The 13,260-nt window shown below is 48.9% G+C and overlaps 1 protein-coding gene across 3 annotated transcripts; it reads right to left on the reverse strand.

The window, feature by feature from the left end:
* Window positions 1–1,816: 1,816 nt before the first annotated feature.
* Window positions 1,817–10,225, reverse strand: Tmem214 (transmembrane protein 214). Of its 3 annotated transcripts, none has more exons than XM_045150169.1 (17): window positions 10,051–10,225; window positions 8,967–9,166; window positions 8,290–8,440; window positions 7,901–8,035; window positions 7,547–7,626; window positions 7,038–7,143; window positions 6,699–6,780; window positions 6,310–6,411; window positions 5,798–5,939; window positions 5,314–5,414; window positions 4,980–5,028; window positions 4,697–4,804; window positions 4,353–4,470; window positions 3,524–3,620; window positions 3,161–3,329; window positions 2,910–3,055; window positions 1,817–2,705 (listed from the first exon to the last, which is right to left on the reverse strand). In XM_045150169.1, the coding sequence occupies exons 1-17, from the start codon at window positions 10,196–10,198 to the stop codon at window positions 2,579–2,581; spliced, it is 2,061 nt and encodes a 686-aa protein (XP_045006104.1). In that variant the 5' UTR covers window positions 10,199–10,225; the 3' UTR covers window positions 1,817–2,578. The 3 variants fall into 3 exon arrangements, with proteins under 3 accessions (XP_045006104.1, XP_045006105.1, XP_045006103.1); XM_045150170.1 differs by having other exon boundaries at window positions 5,323–5,414; window positions 7,547–7,629; XM_045150168.1 differs by having other exon boundaries at window positions 7,547–7,629.
* Between the last annotated feature and the right edge of the window lie 3,035 nt (window positions 10,226–13,260).

The following is a 13,260-nucleotide window of genomic DNA, read 5'->3' on the forward strand; positions in this document are numbered from 1 at the left end:
AGTATAAAAAATGCAGGAGAGGATCATTGAGTTTACAAAATGGTTTTGTTTTGGAAGTGGCCATGGGCAGTGTGAAGCAGGTTTGCTGGACGCCTGCATGGAGACCCAATAGAGCCATGAAGATGAACTGTGGATTGCAGTGGACACCCAGTGGAGATGCTGGGACCATGAGATGGATGCTAAGGAAAGCTGCCGGTCCTGACGAAGTTTTCCAGGACTGTGAGTAACCTAGCTGGAGGGGCGGAATTGGCAGTCCAGAGACTTGTTGCTGGTTAGTTATCGGGTTGGGAGATTTGTCACTAACTATAGAGTTGTTGGACTTGGAACTAGAGTTTGATGTTTGACCTGTTTTAAATCATGTATTGCTTGTATATTTCTTTGTTATGCCCAATGCCATCTTTTGCAGTGTGAATGTTTATTCTGTAACATTATGGGTTTTTTTTTTTTTTTGTTATTATGGCTCAGTTAAAAGACCTTGGATTATGGGGATACCTGAATATCATTAGGGTTGATAAAAACTATGGGAACTTTTAAAATTGAATGAATGCATTTCATTTTACATCATGTACAATTATGTTTACAGGGGCCAGGGGTGGAATGTGGTGGTTTGATTCTGGTGTCCCTCATAAACTTAGGTGTTCTGGATGCTATGTTCCCCAGCTGATGGCAATTGGAAATTAAAGCCTCCTGGAGTCAGTGTATTGTTGGGGGTGGGCTTATGGGTAGTATAACCAGTTTCACCTTGCAAGGTTTGGCACTCGGTTTCTGTTGTCCACCCTCTCTGCTCATGCCATCATGGAGCTTCCCCTCGAGCCTGTAAGCCAAAATAAACCTCTTTTCCCCCCACAAGCTGCTCTTAGTTGGGTGATTTTTACCAGCAATGTAAACCTGACTGCAACAGAAGTGCACCACACCTGACTTTCTCTTAGGAGTTCTTAATTTTTCACTCATTGCCTTATAGAAGGAACCAACCAATAAACTGGGGTTGGACAAATGGCTTAGAAGCTAAGGCATGTGCCTGCAAAGCCAAAGGACCCAGGTTTGATTCCCCAGGACTCATGTAAGCCAGATGCACAAGGTGGCACATGTATCTGGAGTTCATTTGCAGTGGCTGGAGGCCCTGGTGTGCTCTCTCAAATAAAATTATATATATATAAATAAAAGGGCCAGGGCCTGGAGATATGGCTTAGTGATTAAGGTGCTTGCCTGCAAAGCTAAAATACCCAAGTTGGGTTCCCCAAATCCCACGTAAGCCAGAAGCACAAGGTGAGATACATGTCTAGAGTTTGTTTGCAGCGGCTGAAGGCCCTGGAACACTCATTCTCTCTCTACCTGCCTCTTTTTCTCTCTCAAATAAGTAAGAATGAAATATATGAACAGAAAAACAACAAAAAAAGGTCCTAGCAAGGAAAGGACTGAGTCACTTTTGGACCCTGCTTGGGACAGGAATCATCACAGGGACAAGTCATGCAATAACATCAGTAGAGCAGGGCTGGAGAGGGCTTAGCGGAAAAGCGCTTGCCTGTGAAGCCTAAGGACCCTGGCTCAAGGATTGATTCTCCAGGACCATGTTGGCCAGATGCACAAGGGGGTGCACATCTGGATTTCTTTTTCAGTGGCTGGAGGCCCTGGTGCACCCATTCTCTCTGTTGCTCTCAAAAAAAAAACAAACAAAAAGGATCAGCAGAGCAAAGGGTGTGATGGATGTGGCCTTTCCTTGCCAGTTCAATTATAGCCTGATGTGATACTCAGGGCACAGGCCCAGTGTTCTGTTTTGTCCCGTAATTACAGGAATTCCCGAATAAGAATGCAGAAATTAAGAGCTAGAAACCCAATCTGTGTCCTTTATTCCACCTCACTAGGTACACCAGGAGCCATATGCTGACTCTTGTCTCAACAGGCTGATGGAAGGTTCTCTTGGCCCAAGGCAAGCTGCCTGAGCCATGCTCTGCAGGGGGCAGTGGGGACTGCTCTTAGGCAGAGCCCCCAGCACCGAAGGGGAATGGAGTTGGAGTTGAGAAAATAGGTCTCTGATGGAGGGGGTGTGGGTGGCCTTAGGGGGCTTGTTCTGGGCATTCTGACGTAACAGGCATTTCCACTTGGCCTGCATATCCACTGACAGTCATACCCAGGCTGCTGGCACAGGGGAAGCTGCTGCAATCCACTGTTCTGCCAGACCATTCTGAAGATTCGTTCCCTTTTTTCTGCTGTGGCTAAAGTAGTGACCAAGAATGGGAAGAGAAGATTGCTAACTTTGCTGGAGTCCCTTCTTTCTGAAGGTGAGCTATGGGAGATTCAGGAAGGGGATAAGGGAAATAGAGAGTAGACAAGAGAGAAGTTGAGAAAGGGTACCAGCCCAGAGAAGGTCAAGAGCTGTGCAAATGGGTTTGAGGTGTCCAGTGGGCAGGAGGCTGAGACTTCTGGCCTAGCCCTCTGAAGACAGAGCCACGGGGGCAGAGGCAACTGGCCACTTGCCTCAGGAGACGGACCTTGGGCACCAAGTAAAATGGTACCCTCTGCCCTCTAGCAGTCTGATGGCCTGCCGAAGATAGAAAATAGTGGCCCGAGAGGCAAAGCCTTATTGCTGGGATATCATGGTGAATGCCCAGTCCAAGAAAGCCACTGTAATGTCCTGTAGGCAGAGCCAGGTCCAGTGGGCAGCCTCAATGAATTGTGTCTTCATGCAGTTCCAGGTCACTTCCCCTCTGAGAAAAGCACATTTTTAGGGGAATACAGAGTCAGGGGGTGCATAAACAACTGCATCAACTCAGAGGGTTGGAGCTTAGATCCTCAACCCTCATCCCAGAGCGACTAGACGTGACAGACTGAAGTGTGCCACCTCATCCCCAGGGAATGAGGAGTGGGGCCACTGATCTGTGTGTGGGTGCTGCCTAGGATGAAGGGCTCACCTGCAGGCCTCATGGCAGTGCTCCTGTGCCTGGGACAGGGCAGCAAGCAGCAGGTGCCATAGGGGCAGCAGTACATTCTGGTACAGGAGCACGAGCAGCTCCTTAAAAGATTGCAGCAGCTGGTGCAGGGCATCAGGGAGCTGGACCTGCAGGACCATGAGGTGTAGCTGAGTCAGGCCACCCTGCCCCTAACTATCCCACTCACTCTGTCCTGGGAGGACCAGCCCTTCTGATTCCCAGATCTGGCTTACCCTCAGAGAGACACTGGTAAAGCTGTCACCAATCCAGGCAAGGTGAGAGGCACAATGGGCAGAAAGGAAGCTGACTGCAACATTGGTGTGGGTCCAGGCCAGTTGTAAACTGGGTTGTACCAAGGTAAGTAGGTGGGAGCCACAGACTGGCAATTTCTCCTGTAGCCAGCTGTGGAGAGGGTGGAGGAGAGGGGAAGTACGCTCAGCTACTTCAGGCCAAAGAGCAGCCAGAGAAAGAAAGGGCAAAGGAAAGAAAAACTACAAATAATTCCCACTGTTGATGCCCACCCTGACACCCAATATTACCCTGAACCCCAAGCCATCCCTCATACCCTGATTCTGCCCTCACTAGCAGCAGCTCACCTGTAGCTTTGCAGGCTGTAGGAATAGAGCTTGGCACATACTTTTTGACTAGCAGGCAAGAAACCAGATGACTGAAGCAACTGGCCAGTGAGGGAGGCTGTAAAGGAGGCCTCTGGTGAGTTAAGAGGTGAAGGGCATGGCCTTGGGAGACACACACACTGGATCTCTGGGCAAACAAGGTGAGGTGCTAGGGTAGAGCTTCATGTACTCTCGGGTCTGACAGCACAGGTTCAGAAGGACATACACAAGCCTTCTGCTACACCAGGTGAGAAGCAACAAGAGTGTACCAGGTATAGCCAGGCGTGGTGGCGCACACCTTTAATCCCAGCACTTGGGAGGCAGAGGTAGGAGGATTGCCATGAGTTCAAGGCCACCATGAGATGACAGAGTTAATTCCAGGTCAGCCTGGACCAGAGTGAGACCCTACCTCGAAAAACCAAAAAAAAAAAAAAAAAAAAAAAAAAAAAAGTGTGTACCAGGTGTAGTCCTGGACTCAGGAAGAAGTCAGAAGGCCTCAGGTCTAAGTGGCTGCCCTTCTACTTATTAGCTGTGATCTTAAAATAACTGCTAAATCTTTTTGCTTCACTTTCCTCAGGAGCTAAATGAGACAACTAGTCAGATGATAATATAAATACACAACTATTTCTATACTGCAAAGTGTAAGTTCAATGTCATAGTAATAGTTTCTCTCTGAACAGAAAAATTCCACCTGAAAAGTTTGTTCCAGGACACTAAGAACTCATCAGGACAAAGGTGGGGGTTGGGGTACTATATCCAGCTCTGTATTTCACTACTGTGTTTTCTTCCTTGGCTGCCAATCACTACTTACCCTGGAAAGAGCTGTGTGACTGGACATCATGGCATAGGAAACCTATGACAAAGACCAGCAGCAACAGAAATAGCCTGGTCCAGGGTGGGCGAGGGCCCCGTGCCTGTTGCAACAAGCCCTAATAGGAGGGCAGGAAACAGTGGTCAGAAGGGACAACGGCTGGTCCTTGCCTTGTAATGCAGGCCTTGAGCCAAGCCTTTGTGTGAGACGGTCAAGCACATCAGCTTCAAGGTAGTGGGGGGGCTCCACAGATGGGTAGGACAGGGATGTGATCCAGGCTCAACCCAGAGTGTGCCAAGACAGATGTAGGACCATGCTGGAGTTTGAGAGGCTGGGTACCACACCTTGCAGGCTGTATCACAGGAGATGACATGCTGATTGCTACTCTTCTTTAGCAGCTCCTGATTGGTAAGCCTGAAGGACTGTACAGTTTCTTGCAGAGACTGTCGCACCTACAGGACACCAAGAGCTGGGTTGAGAATGTGAGATCTACCTATTGAAAGGATGCTGAGTTTCCACCTTGCTCATGCTCCATGCCAGGTGCACAAGAAAGGACAGTTGCTGAGGGTGGAAGCCCAGAACCCAGACAAGATCTAGCTTGCCAATCCCCCACCCCCACCTCCTTACCTTCTTGGGAATCCGCTCCCAGGATCTGAGCAGATGCTCCAGCAGCAGGCTGTGGGGAAGCATACCCCTTCCAAATCAGGTGGTTTGCTCCTGTCCTCCACAAGACCCACCCTCCTGTCTGCCAAGAGACCCTGGCTCCTTCCAGCTAAAAGACTCTCTACCAACAGAGCACTAACTTCATTAAGGCCACTCCAGCCTCATTCTTATAAAATGAGAGGCATCAGCTTATAGAACAGTGTTCCTTTGCTGCTTCTGGGACTGGCACAGGTCAGCCTTAGTCTAGGAAGCATGAACCAAGAGGCTTCTGTGTGTGAAGCAGAATGGATGATCCTACCCCACTTGCCTGGACTGTGACAGGTGCTTGGGGTACAGCTGCCTCCAGACACTGGTGCTGAGAGGATCCACAGTCAGGCACTGGGTCAGGCTGCCCAGGAGCTGCACAGGACAGAAGGAGAGACTGCTGGGGTCTGGGGCTGGTAGAGGGGAACAGTGTAACATATTTACCCTAAATGGTACAGAAATAATGTCAAGATTCCTGGAGATCTGAGACACTTTTAAGGGTAAGGTTTGGTTCCTGAGCTAGAGCCTGAGCCCACAGATTGCTTGTCTGTTAAGTGACAGCACATCAGACACCCTCCACCCTTCTGGCCTGATATGCTGCCCTTCTAGACCCACACTCCCAAAGGCAGAGTGTGAATGAGTAGGTGGCTCTGGAGTGAGCTACAGCAATGCTTGGGAAATGGACTCTGAGAAGGCAAGGCCCTGGCCGATAGACTGAGCCCACTGCAACTGATCCTGGAAAAGGAAAAGCTCCTCACCTCTTTCTTCATCTCAGCAGGACAGCTAGGAGTGGCTCTGGACAGGAATGAAGGGAAGTAGGTATGCAGGGTGGATTCAGGCTTTGCCCCAAATGCCAGCACTTTCAGTCGGGGGTAGAGCTGACACAACTGCTCCTGGAGGCTGGGGAGAGGTAGAAAAGGGCCAAGCCCCAGCTGTAAGTAGAGCTGTGACAAGTGAGCCTTTTGCTTGAGAAGGAGCCTATCCCCTGCCCGAGGGGAGAGTTACTAAGGGCATTGTGATGGTTTTGAATTTATTTGCATAGAAACTCCTTGGAAAATCTGTTGAAAGCTAAATGCTGCCCCCCCCCCCACACACACAGTAAAAAAGCTCACATTCTATTTGCAATCAAAGGTACACATAATTCCTGGGGTTCACTGATCCCTTGAAACCCACTGATGAACTTTTAGATGGTGAATCTCGGATCCAGTGTTGCTGGGATGACCTTGAACTAGGATCCCTCCCCTGCACACATGCTCCTGTGCAATCCTACCTGGGTGTCAGGGAGTTGTTGGGCATATAGGCAAAGTCCAGAAGTGGGAAGAAGTCCTTAGGACCAATCATGCCAAAGCCCTTGGTGAGATTGGGATGCATCCTGTGGCGGAAAGAATCACACTTATTGGAGACCACCATCCATGCCAGCTGTTTTAACCTTGAACCCAGCTAAGTCAACTTAAAGAGAAAAGGGTATAAACACTACCCCATCCCCCAGCCCTTAATGGCTCCCTTCCTTTCCTTCCTCACCATCACACTCAGAGGTGGGAGGAGCTGGTCCTGATTTTCCTGGAATCTATGGAGATCAGGATCATGGCATCCCATTTTGCCGAAACAGTCTCTTGTGGACACCCTGGGCCTTCCCCTCGCTGTCCCCCCATTACTCACAGGAGCAGCCGGTCCAGGTATGCGATGGCAAAGGGAGACAGCGACTTGATGCCCAGCACAGGCAGCATGATCCCCAGCCACACTGCAGAGAGAGTTCAGAGAGGTAATCTCACTTATGTACAGGGGACATCAAAGAGGAGGATCAAAGCTGGGCATGGTAGTGTATGCCTTTAATCCCAGTACTTGGGAGGCAGAGCTAGGAGGATCACCATGAGTTCAAGGCCACCCTGAGACTACAGAGTGAATTCCAGGTCAGCCTGAGCTAGAATGAATCCCTACCTTGAAAAACCAAAATAAAAAAGAGGAGGACCAATTCTTCCATACCCACTTCCTTGTTACCTTTCAGTCCCTCGGTGAGGTTGGCAAAACCTGCTTGCCCCAGGGCCCACATGATGGTCAGGCACTTCACTGGTCGGCTCTGGTTGGATCTTAGCAGTTCCAAGAACTGAGATGGTTGAAAAGGATAGTATGAGATAGGTCAGAGCTCCAGGAGCCCAGTAGGAAGGGCGCTATACCCTGGAAGATAAAAGGCTGTCAAGTAACAGTAGAGCCCTACCACAGTGTGGTACAGTGATATGGAGCACTGGCTTTGTTCACATTCTCCTGGAACTGGCTGACCAATTCTAGGAAAAGCTACTGGCTGCCATCTATCTATCTATCTATCTATCTATCTATCTATCTATCTATCTATCTATCTATCTATCTATCTGGTCTCCATCCCGATCTAAAGTAGACACACAGTAAGTGATAGCAGTATTATTCTTTCCCACAACCAAACCCAACAATGTGGATTCTGTCCAGCCTCCCAAGTCCTAATCCTAATGTCCCTAGCACCACCCAGAGCTTACCTTGCCCAGGTTCGAGGTGGCAATCTTGGGCTTGTCTTGCAGAATGGCCTGAATACAGATGCGGTAACCATGCAGTGACTCTGCTGGAGAGATACTCATCCTCAGATCTACTTATATTTCTTGGCATTCCATACTTGAATTCCACCCCTTCCGGCCACCCCCCCCCCCCCCCCCCCCCGCTCTGCACCTAGTACCCTGGCCTTGTGACAAGTCCTAACCTCTTCCTCCTCCCTTTTCCAAATAGAATGTTAAATTAGCACATTTCTCTGTTAGAAATAGAACCTTTAGCCCTACTGGAAGCAGGAGTAAAGGAGTGGGCTCCCAAGATAGTTCTCTCTCATAGATCCTTCTCACCTGACGCCTTATCCAACTCTTGCAGCATGGTGAACAGACAGTGATCAAAAAAAAGCTCCAGAGACCCTGCTGCCTTGATTAGGAGCCCTTGGATGATCCCACGCAGCTCCCGGCTCACCAGGCTGTAGGGATAATCTGGGCCCATTGGCCTTCATGTGAGTGCTAGGACCAGATGGCCCTTGCAGGCTGAGAATGCTGTTGCTCTCTCTGGGGTCAGTGAGTGGAGGCAGATGTCCTGACATTGAGGCTGAAACCCTCCCTTTCCCAAGGAGGTCCAGTTACTTACACAGCTATATGTGTAAATCAGTGGGGGCACTGGGATGTTAGAAGCACACGGCCCTTTCACAATTTCCTTGACTTTATCTGAGCTGAATGGTTGAGAGACTAACCATGTGGGTGCTGACTCAGTGTGGGCTCACTCCGTGGAGCCTGGAGCTTGTAGTTGAGATAGCTAGCCAGATCCTTCAGCCACACGGAGGGGTTCCCAGTGAACACACTCTGGCTCTTGTCCAGTTCCTTCTGCAGAGCTTCCACATCCAGCTGCCAGGGACACACACCTCCATGGTGAGTTGTGGGCAAAGGGAAGGTAAGCAGGATAAGGGTGGCAAAACAGTTGAAAGTGGTAGTGGTGGAAAAAAAACTAAAGGTTTCTGTTCTTCAGCATACGTATGTGAAATGCCATAATTTTGCTACATTCACAGTCTAAGAAAGTATGGAGCAAGACTGCTGAGATGTTCAGGGAGAAAAACAGAGGGCAAGATAGAAAATGAAAGGTCATTGCTTCCATGGGACAGAAAACCATAATCAACTTTTCTATTGCCTCTGTTTTTGGGTATTCCATGCTTTCTCCCATCCATCTACGCTTCTGTGTACACGTTCCATTTCCTTTGTATTTTAACTGAAAATATTATGCTCCCTCAGGGTTTCCATCTTATCCTGAATCCTTTTCAATCTAGTGTCCCAAATCCCACAAGTCCCTAAGCTGTTTGCCCTGACTTCCCTGCCCTCTTCCTCTCTGACCTCAAGCCCCAGATCATTCCCTCACTTCAAGCGTAGGCGCACTCACAGCTTTCAGTGCAGCCTCCAGGCTGCGGAATGGGCCCTGCTTCTGGTTTTGGTTGTTAACAGTTGCCACCTTCTTTGGTTGCTTCTTGCTGGCAAGTTTCTTAGACTCCACACCAGGGGGTGGAACCTGTTCCTTATTCTGCCGCTTCCTGATTTTCTCAAAGCCCCGCTCATAAAGGGTGCTTGTGGTCTGGATTGGAGCTGGAATGAACAGAAAGGCACAGACCACACTTAAGACCCCAGGGCCTCACAGACAGTGGAGGCAATTAATTCATTTGCAGGGAGAACAATTCCAAGCCCCCCTCCCTTTTTTTTTTGGTTTTTCGAGGTAGGGTCTCACTCTGGTCCAGGCTGACCTGGAATTAACTGTCATCTCAGGCTCGCCTTGAACTCATGGCAATCCTCCTACCTCTGCCTCCCGATTGCTGGGATTAAAGGCGTGCACCACCACGCCCGGCTCCAAACCCCTTCTTGCTTGGGGACTGGAGCACAGCAAAAAGCACTCAGTCACCAAAGGCAGATCCCTGGTTCTACCAGGGAGGGACAGGTTCCTATTGGACAAAACAAAGTATGTAGGAGGAAGAGACCTTCGTTTGGAGGACTTGTTTCGAAGGTGGTGGAAGGTTAGGGTTAGGGTTCCACCCCACCTCTTCTTGGTACTTAGATGATAACTCTACAATCAACAAGTAGCAAACTTTCTCCTCTCCTCCAGAGACTGAGAGGACAGGTGTCACCGAGACTAACTGATAGGGTGGCAGGTCATTCCTTCCACTGCTGGGCCTATCAGCCACTTGTCCCAGAATTACTGGTTACTTAAGACGGGACATAGTGTAGGGTCCCGGATGCCTCTGCTCCTAGATCAGACATCTATCTGCCTCTGAGGCCAGCGAGGGCCCTAACAGCTGGGAAGGTTGTGTGCAGTGGCCTGCACAGAATGGAGATCCTAAACCTTCGCTGGTGCAGTGAGGACCCACTTCTCTTACACGGTCGGCTAGGGTGGCTAGGCGGTCCCGCTCTGGGCCAGGGGAGCTGCACGCCGCGCCCCTACTCCACAGGCCCGGGTGGGCGGCGGCAGCGGTACTCACGGGCCAGGTCGTATTTCCACACTCCATTAGCCTCTCCGAGCGCCCGGCGATCTCCGCCGCCTCCTCCTCGACCGCCGACGCCTGCTCCAGGTCGCCGGCCCTTTTTAACCACCTCCCAGCGCCCGCTACTCATAGCCTTGGACGCCATGGCTCCAACTCTCCTCTCGACAACGTCCCAGCTTTCCGGTCTGCGCCGGAGCAACGCGGTGCCACGTCTCCCGCTGCCGCCGCAAGGCAGTCTGGGATTCGTAGTCTCGGCGCGAGCCTCACGCAAAGCCGGAGGGGAGGAGCCCCAAAATGGAAATTCCCACCTTCTTCACCTTCCTTAGCCGACTTCAAAATGGGATGGTTCCTGTTTGTCTTGCCTTTCAGATGGCGCCAATAGTATGGAATGAAAATAGTTCTCACCTCAAGAGAGTCTGAAGGTTAAATGTTGCATTCCTTCTAGGAAAGTACTAATTTTCCTGTTAGCAATTAAACGAGTTTGGTGGGCAACAAAAATCAATTGCGAAGACGGGCGCGGTGGCGCACGCCTTTAATGCCAGCACTCGGAAGGCAGAGGTAGGAGATTGCTGTGAGATCGGGGCCATCCTGAGACTGAAAGCAAATTCCAGGTCAGCCTGGGCTAAGGCGAGACCCTACCTCGAAAAGCAAAACAAAAAATTAATTGCGAAAGAATAAGAGGATTGAGGGAAGAGGCAGAGTGTTGGGAGGATCTGAGGTGGGCAGGCAGAGAAAATTGACGAATCCCTCAATGGGAGGTCGGATACCCCTCTCCCAGGAAATGGGATATGGCAAGCTCTAGCTTCTGCCATCCCACGTTCCAGATGTGGCAGAAGTGGTGGAGCTCCAGGCCAGAATTAACGTGGGAGGAGAACTTCTCACCACCTTTAGCACCCCCTTAGTCCTTTTGAAGCGTCCCACTTCAAAAGCATAATGGATGGTGAAACAAGTTATTTTCACAATAAAGGAAATGTGCTATTTTGTGTACTTGATGATGGGACTTATACCTGTGACAATGAAATATAGTAAGTTCTATCATAAACTTTTTTTTTTTTTTTTTGATTTTTCAAGGTAGGGTTGCACTCTAGCCCAGGCTGGCCTGGAATTCGCTATGGAGTCTCAGGGTGGCATATCACAGCGATCTTCCTGCCTCTGCCGCCACATTTTTTTACAGGAAGGAGGTGGCAATTGAGATGGGTCCCGAGGAAAGGAGAATTTTCATAGGTTGGGGATCAAGGTGTGTGTAGAGAACACTTTGATTGTATGGATGTACTATTAATTTAATCAATGGTCTAGAAGGTGGGAAAACTGAAAATGAGTCAATGAGACAGGACTTAGTAGTGGTTAGAGGCTCTGGCCTGCCCATTCTCTCTCCCTCAAATAAATAATCTTTTTTTTCTGGGGTGGGAGGGGGCGCTGGAGAGATGGCTTAGTAGTTAAGGTGCTTGCTTGCAAAGCCTTAGGACCCAGTACTCACATAAGCCAGACGCACAAGGTAGCACATGTCTCTGGAGTTCGTTTGCAGTGGCTGAAGACCCTGGTGTGCCTAATCCCTCTCTCTGTCTCTTTCTTTCTCAACTAAATAAATAAAAGTTAAAAAAAGAAGGTTCCTGTTTTAAAAAAATATTTTTAAAAAAAGTAGTGCATGTATCTGCCATTTTATTTGCAGTGGCAAGAAGTATGTCCCCCACCCCTACCATGTGCAAATAAAAAAAAATTAGAAAATAAAAAAAATTTAAAAGGCTTGTCTACAGTTGTGAGGTAGAGCTATAGAAGAGACACAGCCCCAGCTATGTCTTAGTCACAGGGTTAGCATGGAGGGACTCTGGAGGTACCACTTACCAGTCTTTTGGGATGAATACTGAATCAAGCAGTCTGAATTCTAGTTAAGGTCTCTACCACAAATTAATCTTGTCACCCATGGATTTCTGACTGTTCATCAGTAAATGAGGGGCTGTGGTCAAGGTGACCCTGAGGTGGTCACATTCACTTTAGCGTCCTTGGTCTACATTGGGCTTCCAGGACCTTGGCTATTAGAACCTTTTGCCAGGTACACTCATTCCTGCATTCTTCTTTCCATTACAACTTATTCAACAGAAGGAACCACTTTGGAGCTGGAATGTAGCTCAGCTCACTCAAGTGGTGCTTCCTTAGTGTTCACCAGACTCTGAGTTTGCTCCCCAGCACTGAGACAGAGAGAAAGAGAGAGAGAGGGAAAACGAACCACTTAAACATTGCCATCTATCATTCTGGGCCTCAGCATTCAGGTATCATCACTCTTTGTACCCTTCTAATTGTGTCACATTAAACCCTTGTCCCAGCTGTATTGGTGTTGTAAGGTACATGAGCTTTGGCAAGAGACAGGGAGTGGTTAGCATGTAGTCCAACAGGTCTAAAGGAGACTAGACAAAACACTTAAAATTTTTTTTTTTTGCTTTATTTATTTGAGAGAGGGAAGGAGGGAGGGAGAAAGAGAATATGGGCACACCAGGGCCTCTAGCCTTTGCAAACAAACTCCAGACACATGTGCCACCTTGTACATCTGACTTACGTGGGTCCTGGGGAAGTGAACCTGGATTCTTTGGCTTTGCAGGCAAGTGCCTTAGCTTCTAAGCCCATTCTCCAGCCCAACAAAGCACTTTTTACCCTGGTGTCTCCCATCACCCCATAGCCACTTTCTGGGTTGCCCATCCTCACAGCCACAGCTCTAGACTTTCTTCCTCCTTAGAAGTGGGGTTACTTTCTACAGCAAGACTAGTCTTTGGAGTCCTAGCCAGAATAACTCCACCTTGCAGCAAGCTGTTCTATGTGCCAGACTGCAGCAAAATAAGCCATGTTGACCATAACTGGACAGAAACTAGCTTAGTGCCTGATAAGTATGGAGTATATGTCAACAAATTTTTTGTCTAGTTTTGTCTGTGCTTATGTTGTCTGAGCTTATAGTCACCACTACTGCTTTATAAAGAGGTAGTACTCTGAGCTCAGGTTTGCATCAGTTCTGTTGTAGACTTAAAGCCATATAAAATAGGATATTGGGCTGGGGAGATGGCTCAGTGCCTAACAGGTGCTTGTTTACAAAATCTTCCAACATGGCTTCAATTCCTCAATGCCTGCATAAAACCAGGTGCACAAAGTGGTGAATACATCTGGAGTTCATTTACAGTGGCAAGAGGTCCTGGAATGCCCATACACACTCTCTCACAAATA

Source organism: Jaculus jaculus, chromosome 5, assembly GCF_020740685.1.
Source record: "Jaculus jaculus isolate mJacJac1 chromosome 5, mJacJac1.mat.Y.cur, whole genome shotgun sequence".
NCBI lineage: Eukaryota > Metazoa > Chordata > Mammalia > Rodentia > Dipodidae > Jaculus > Jaculus jaculus.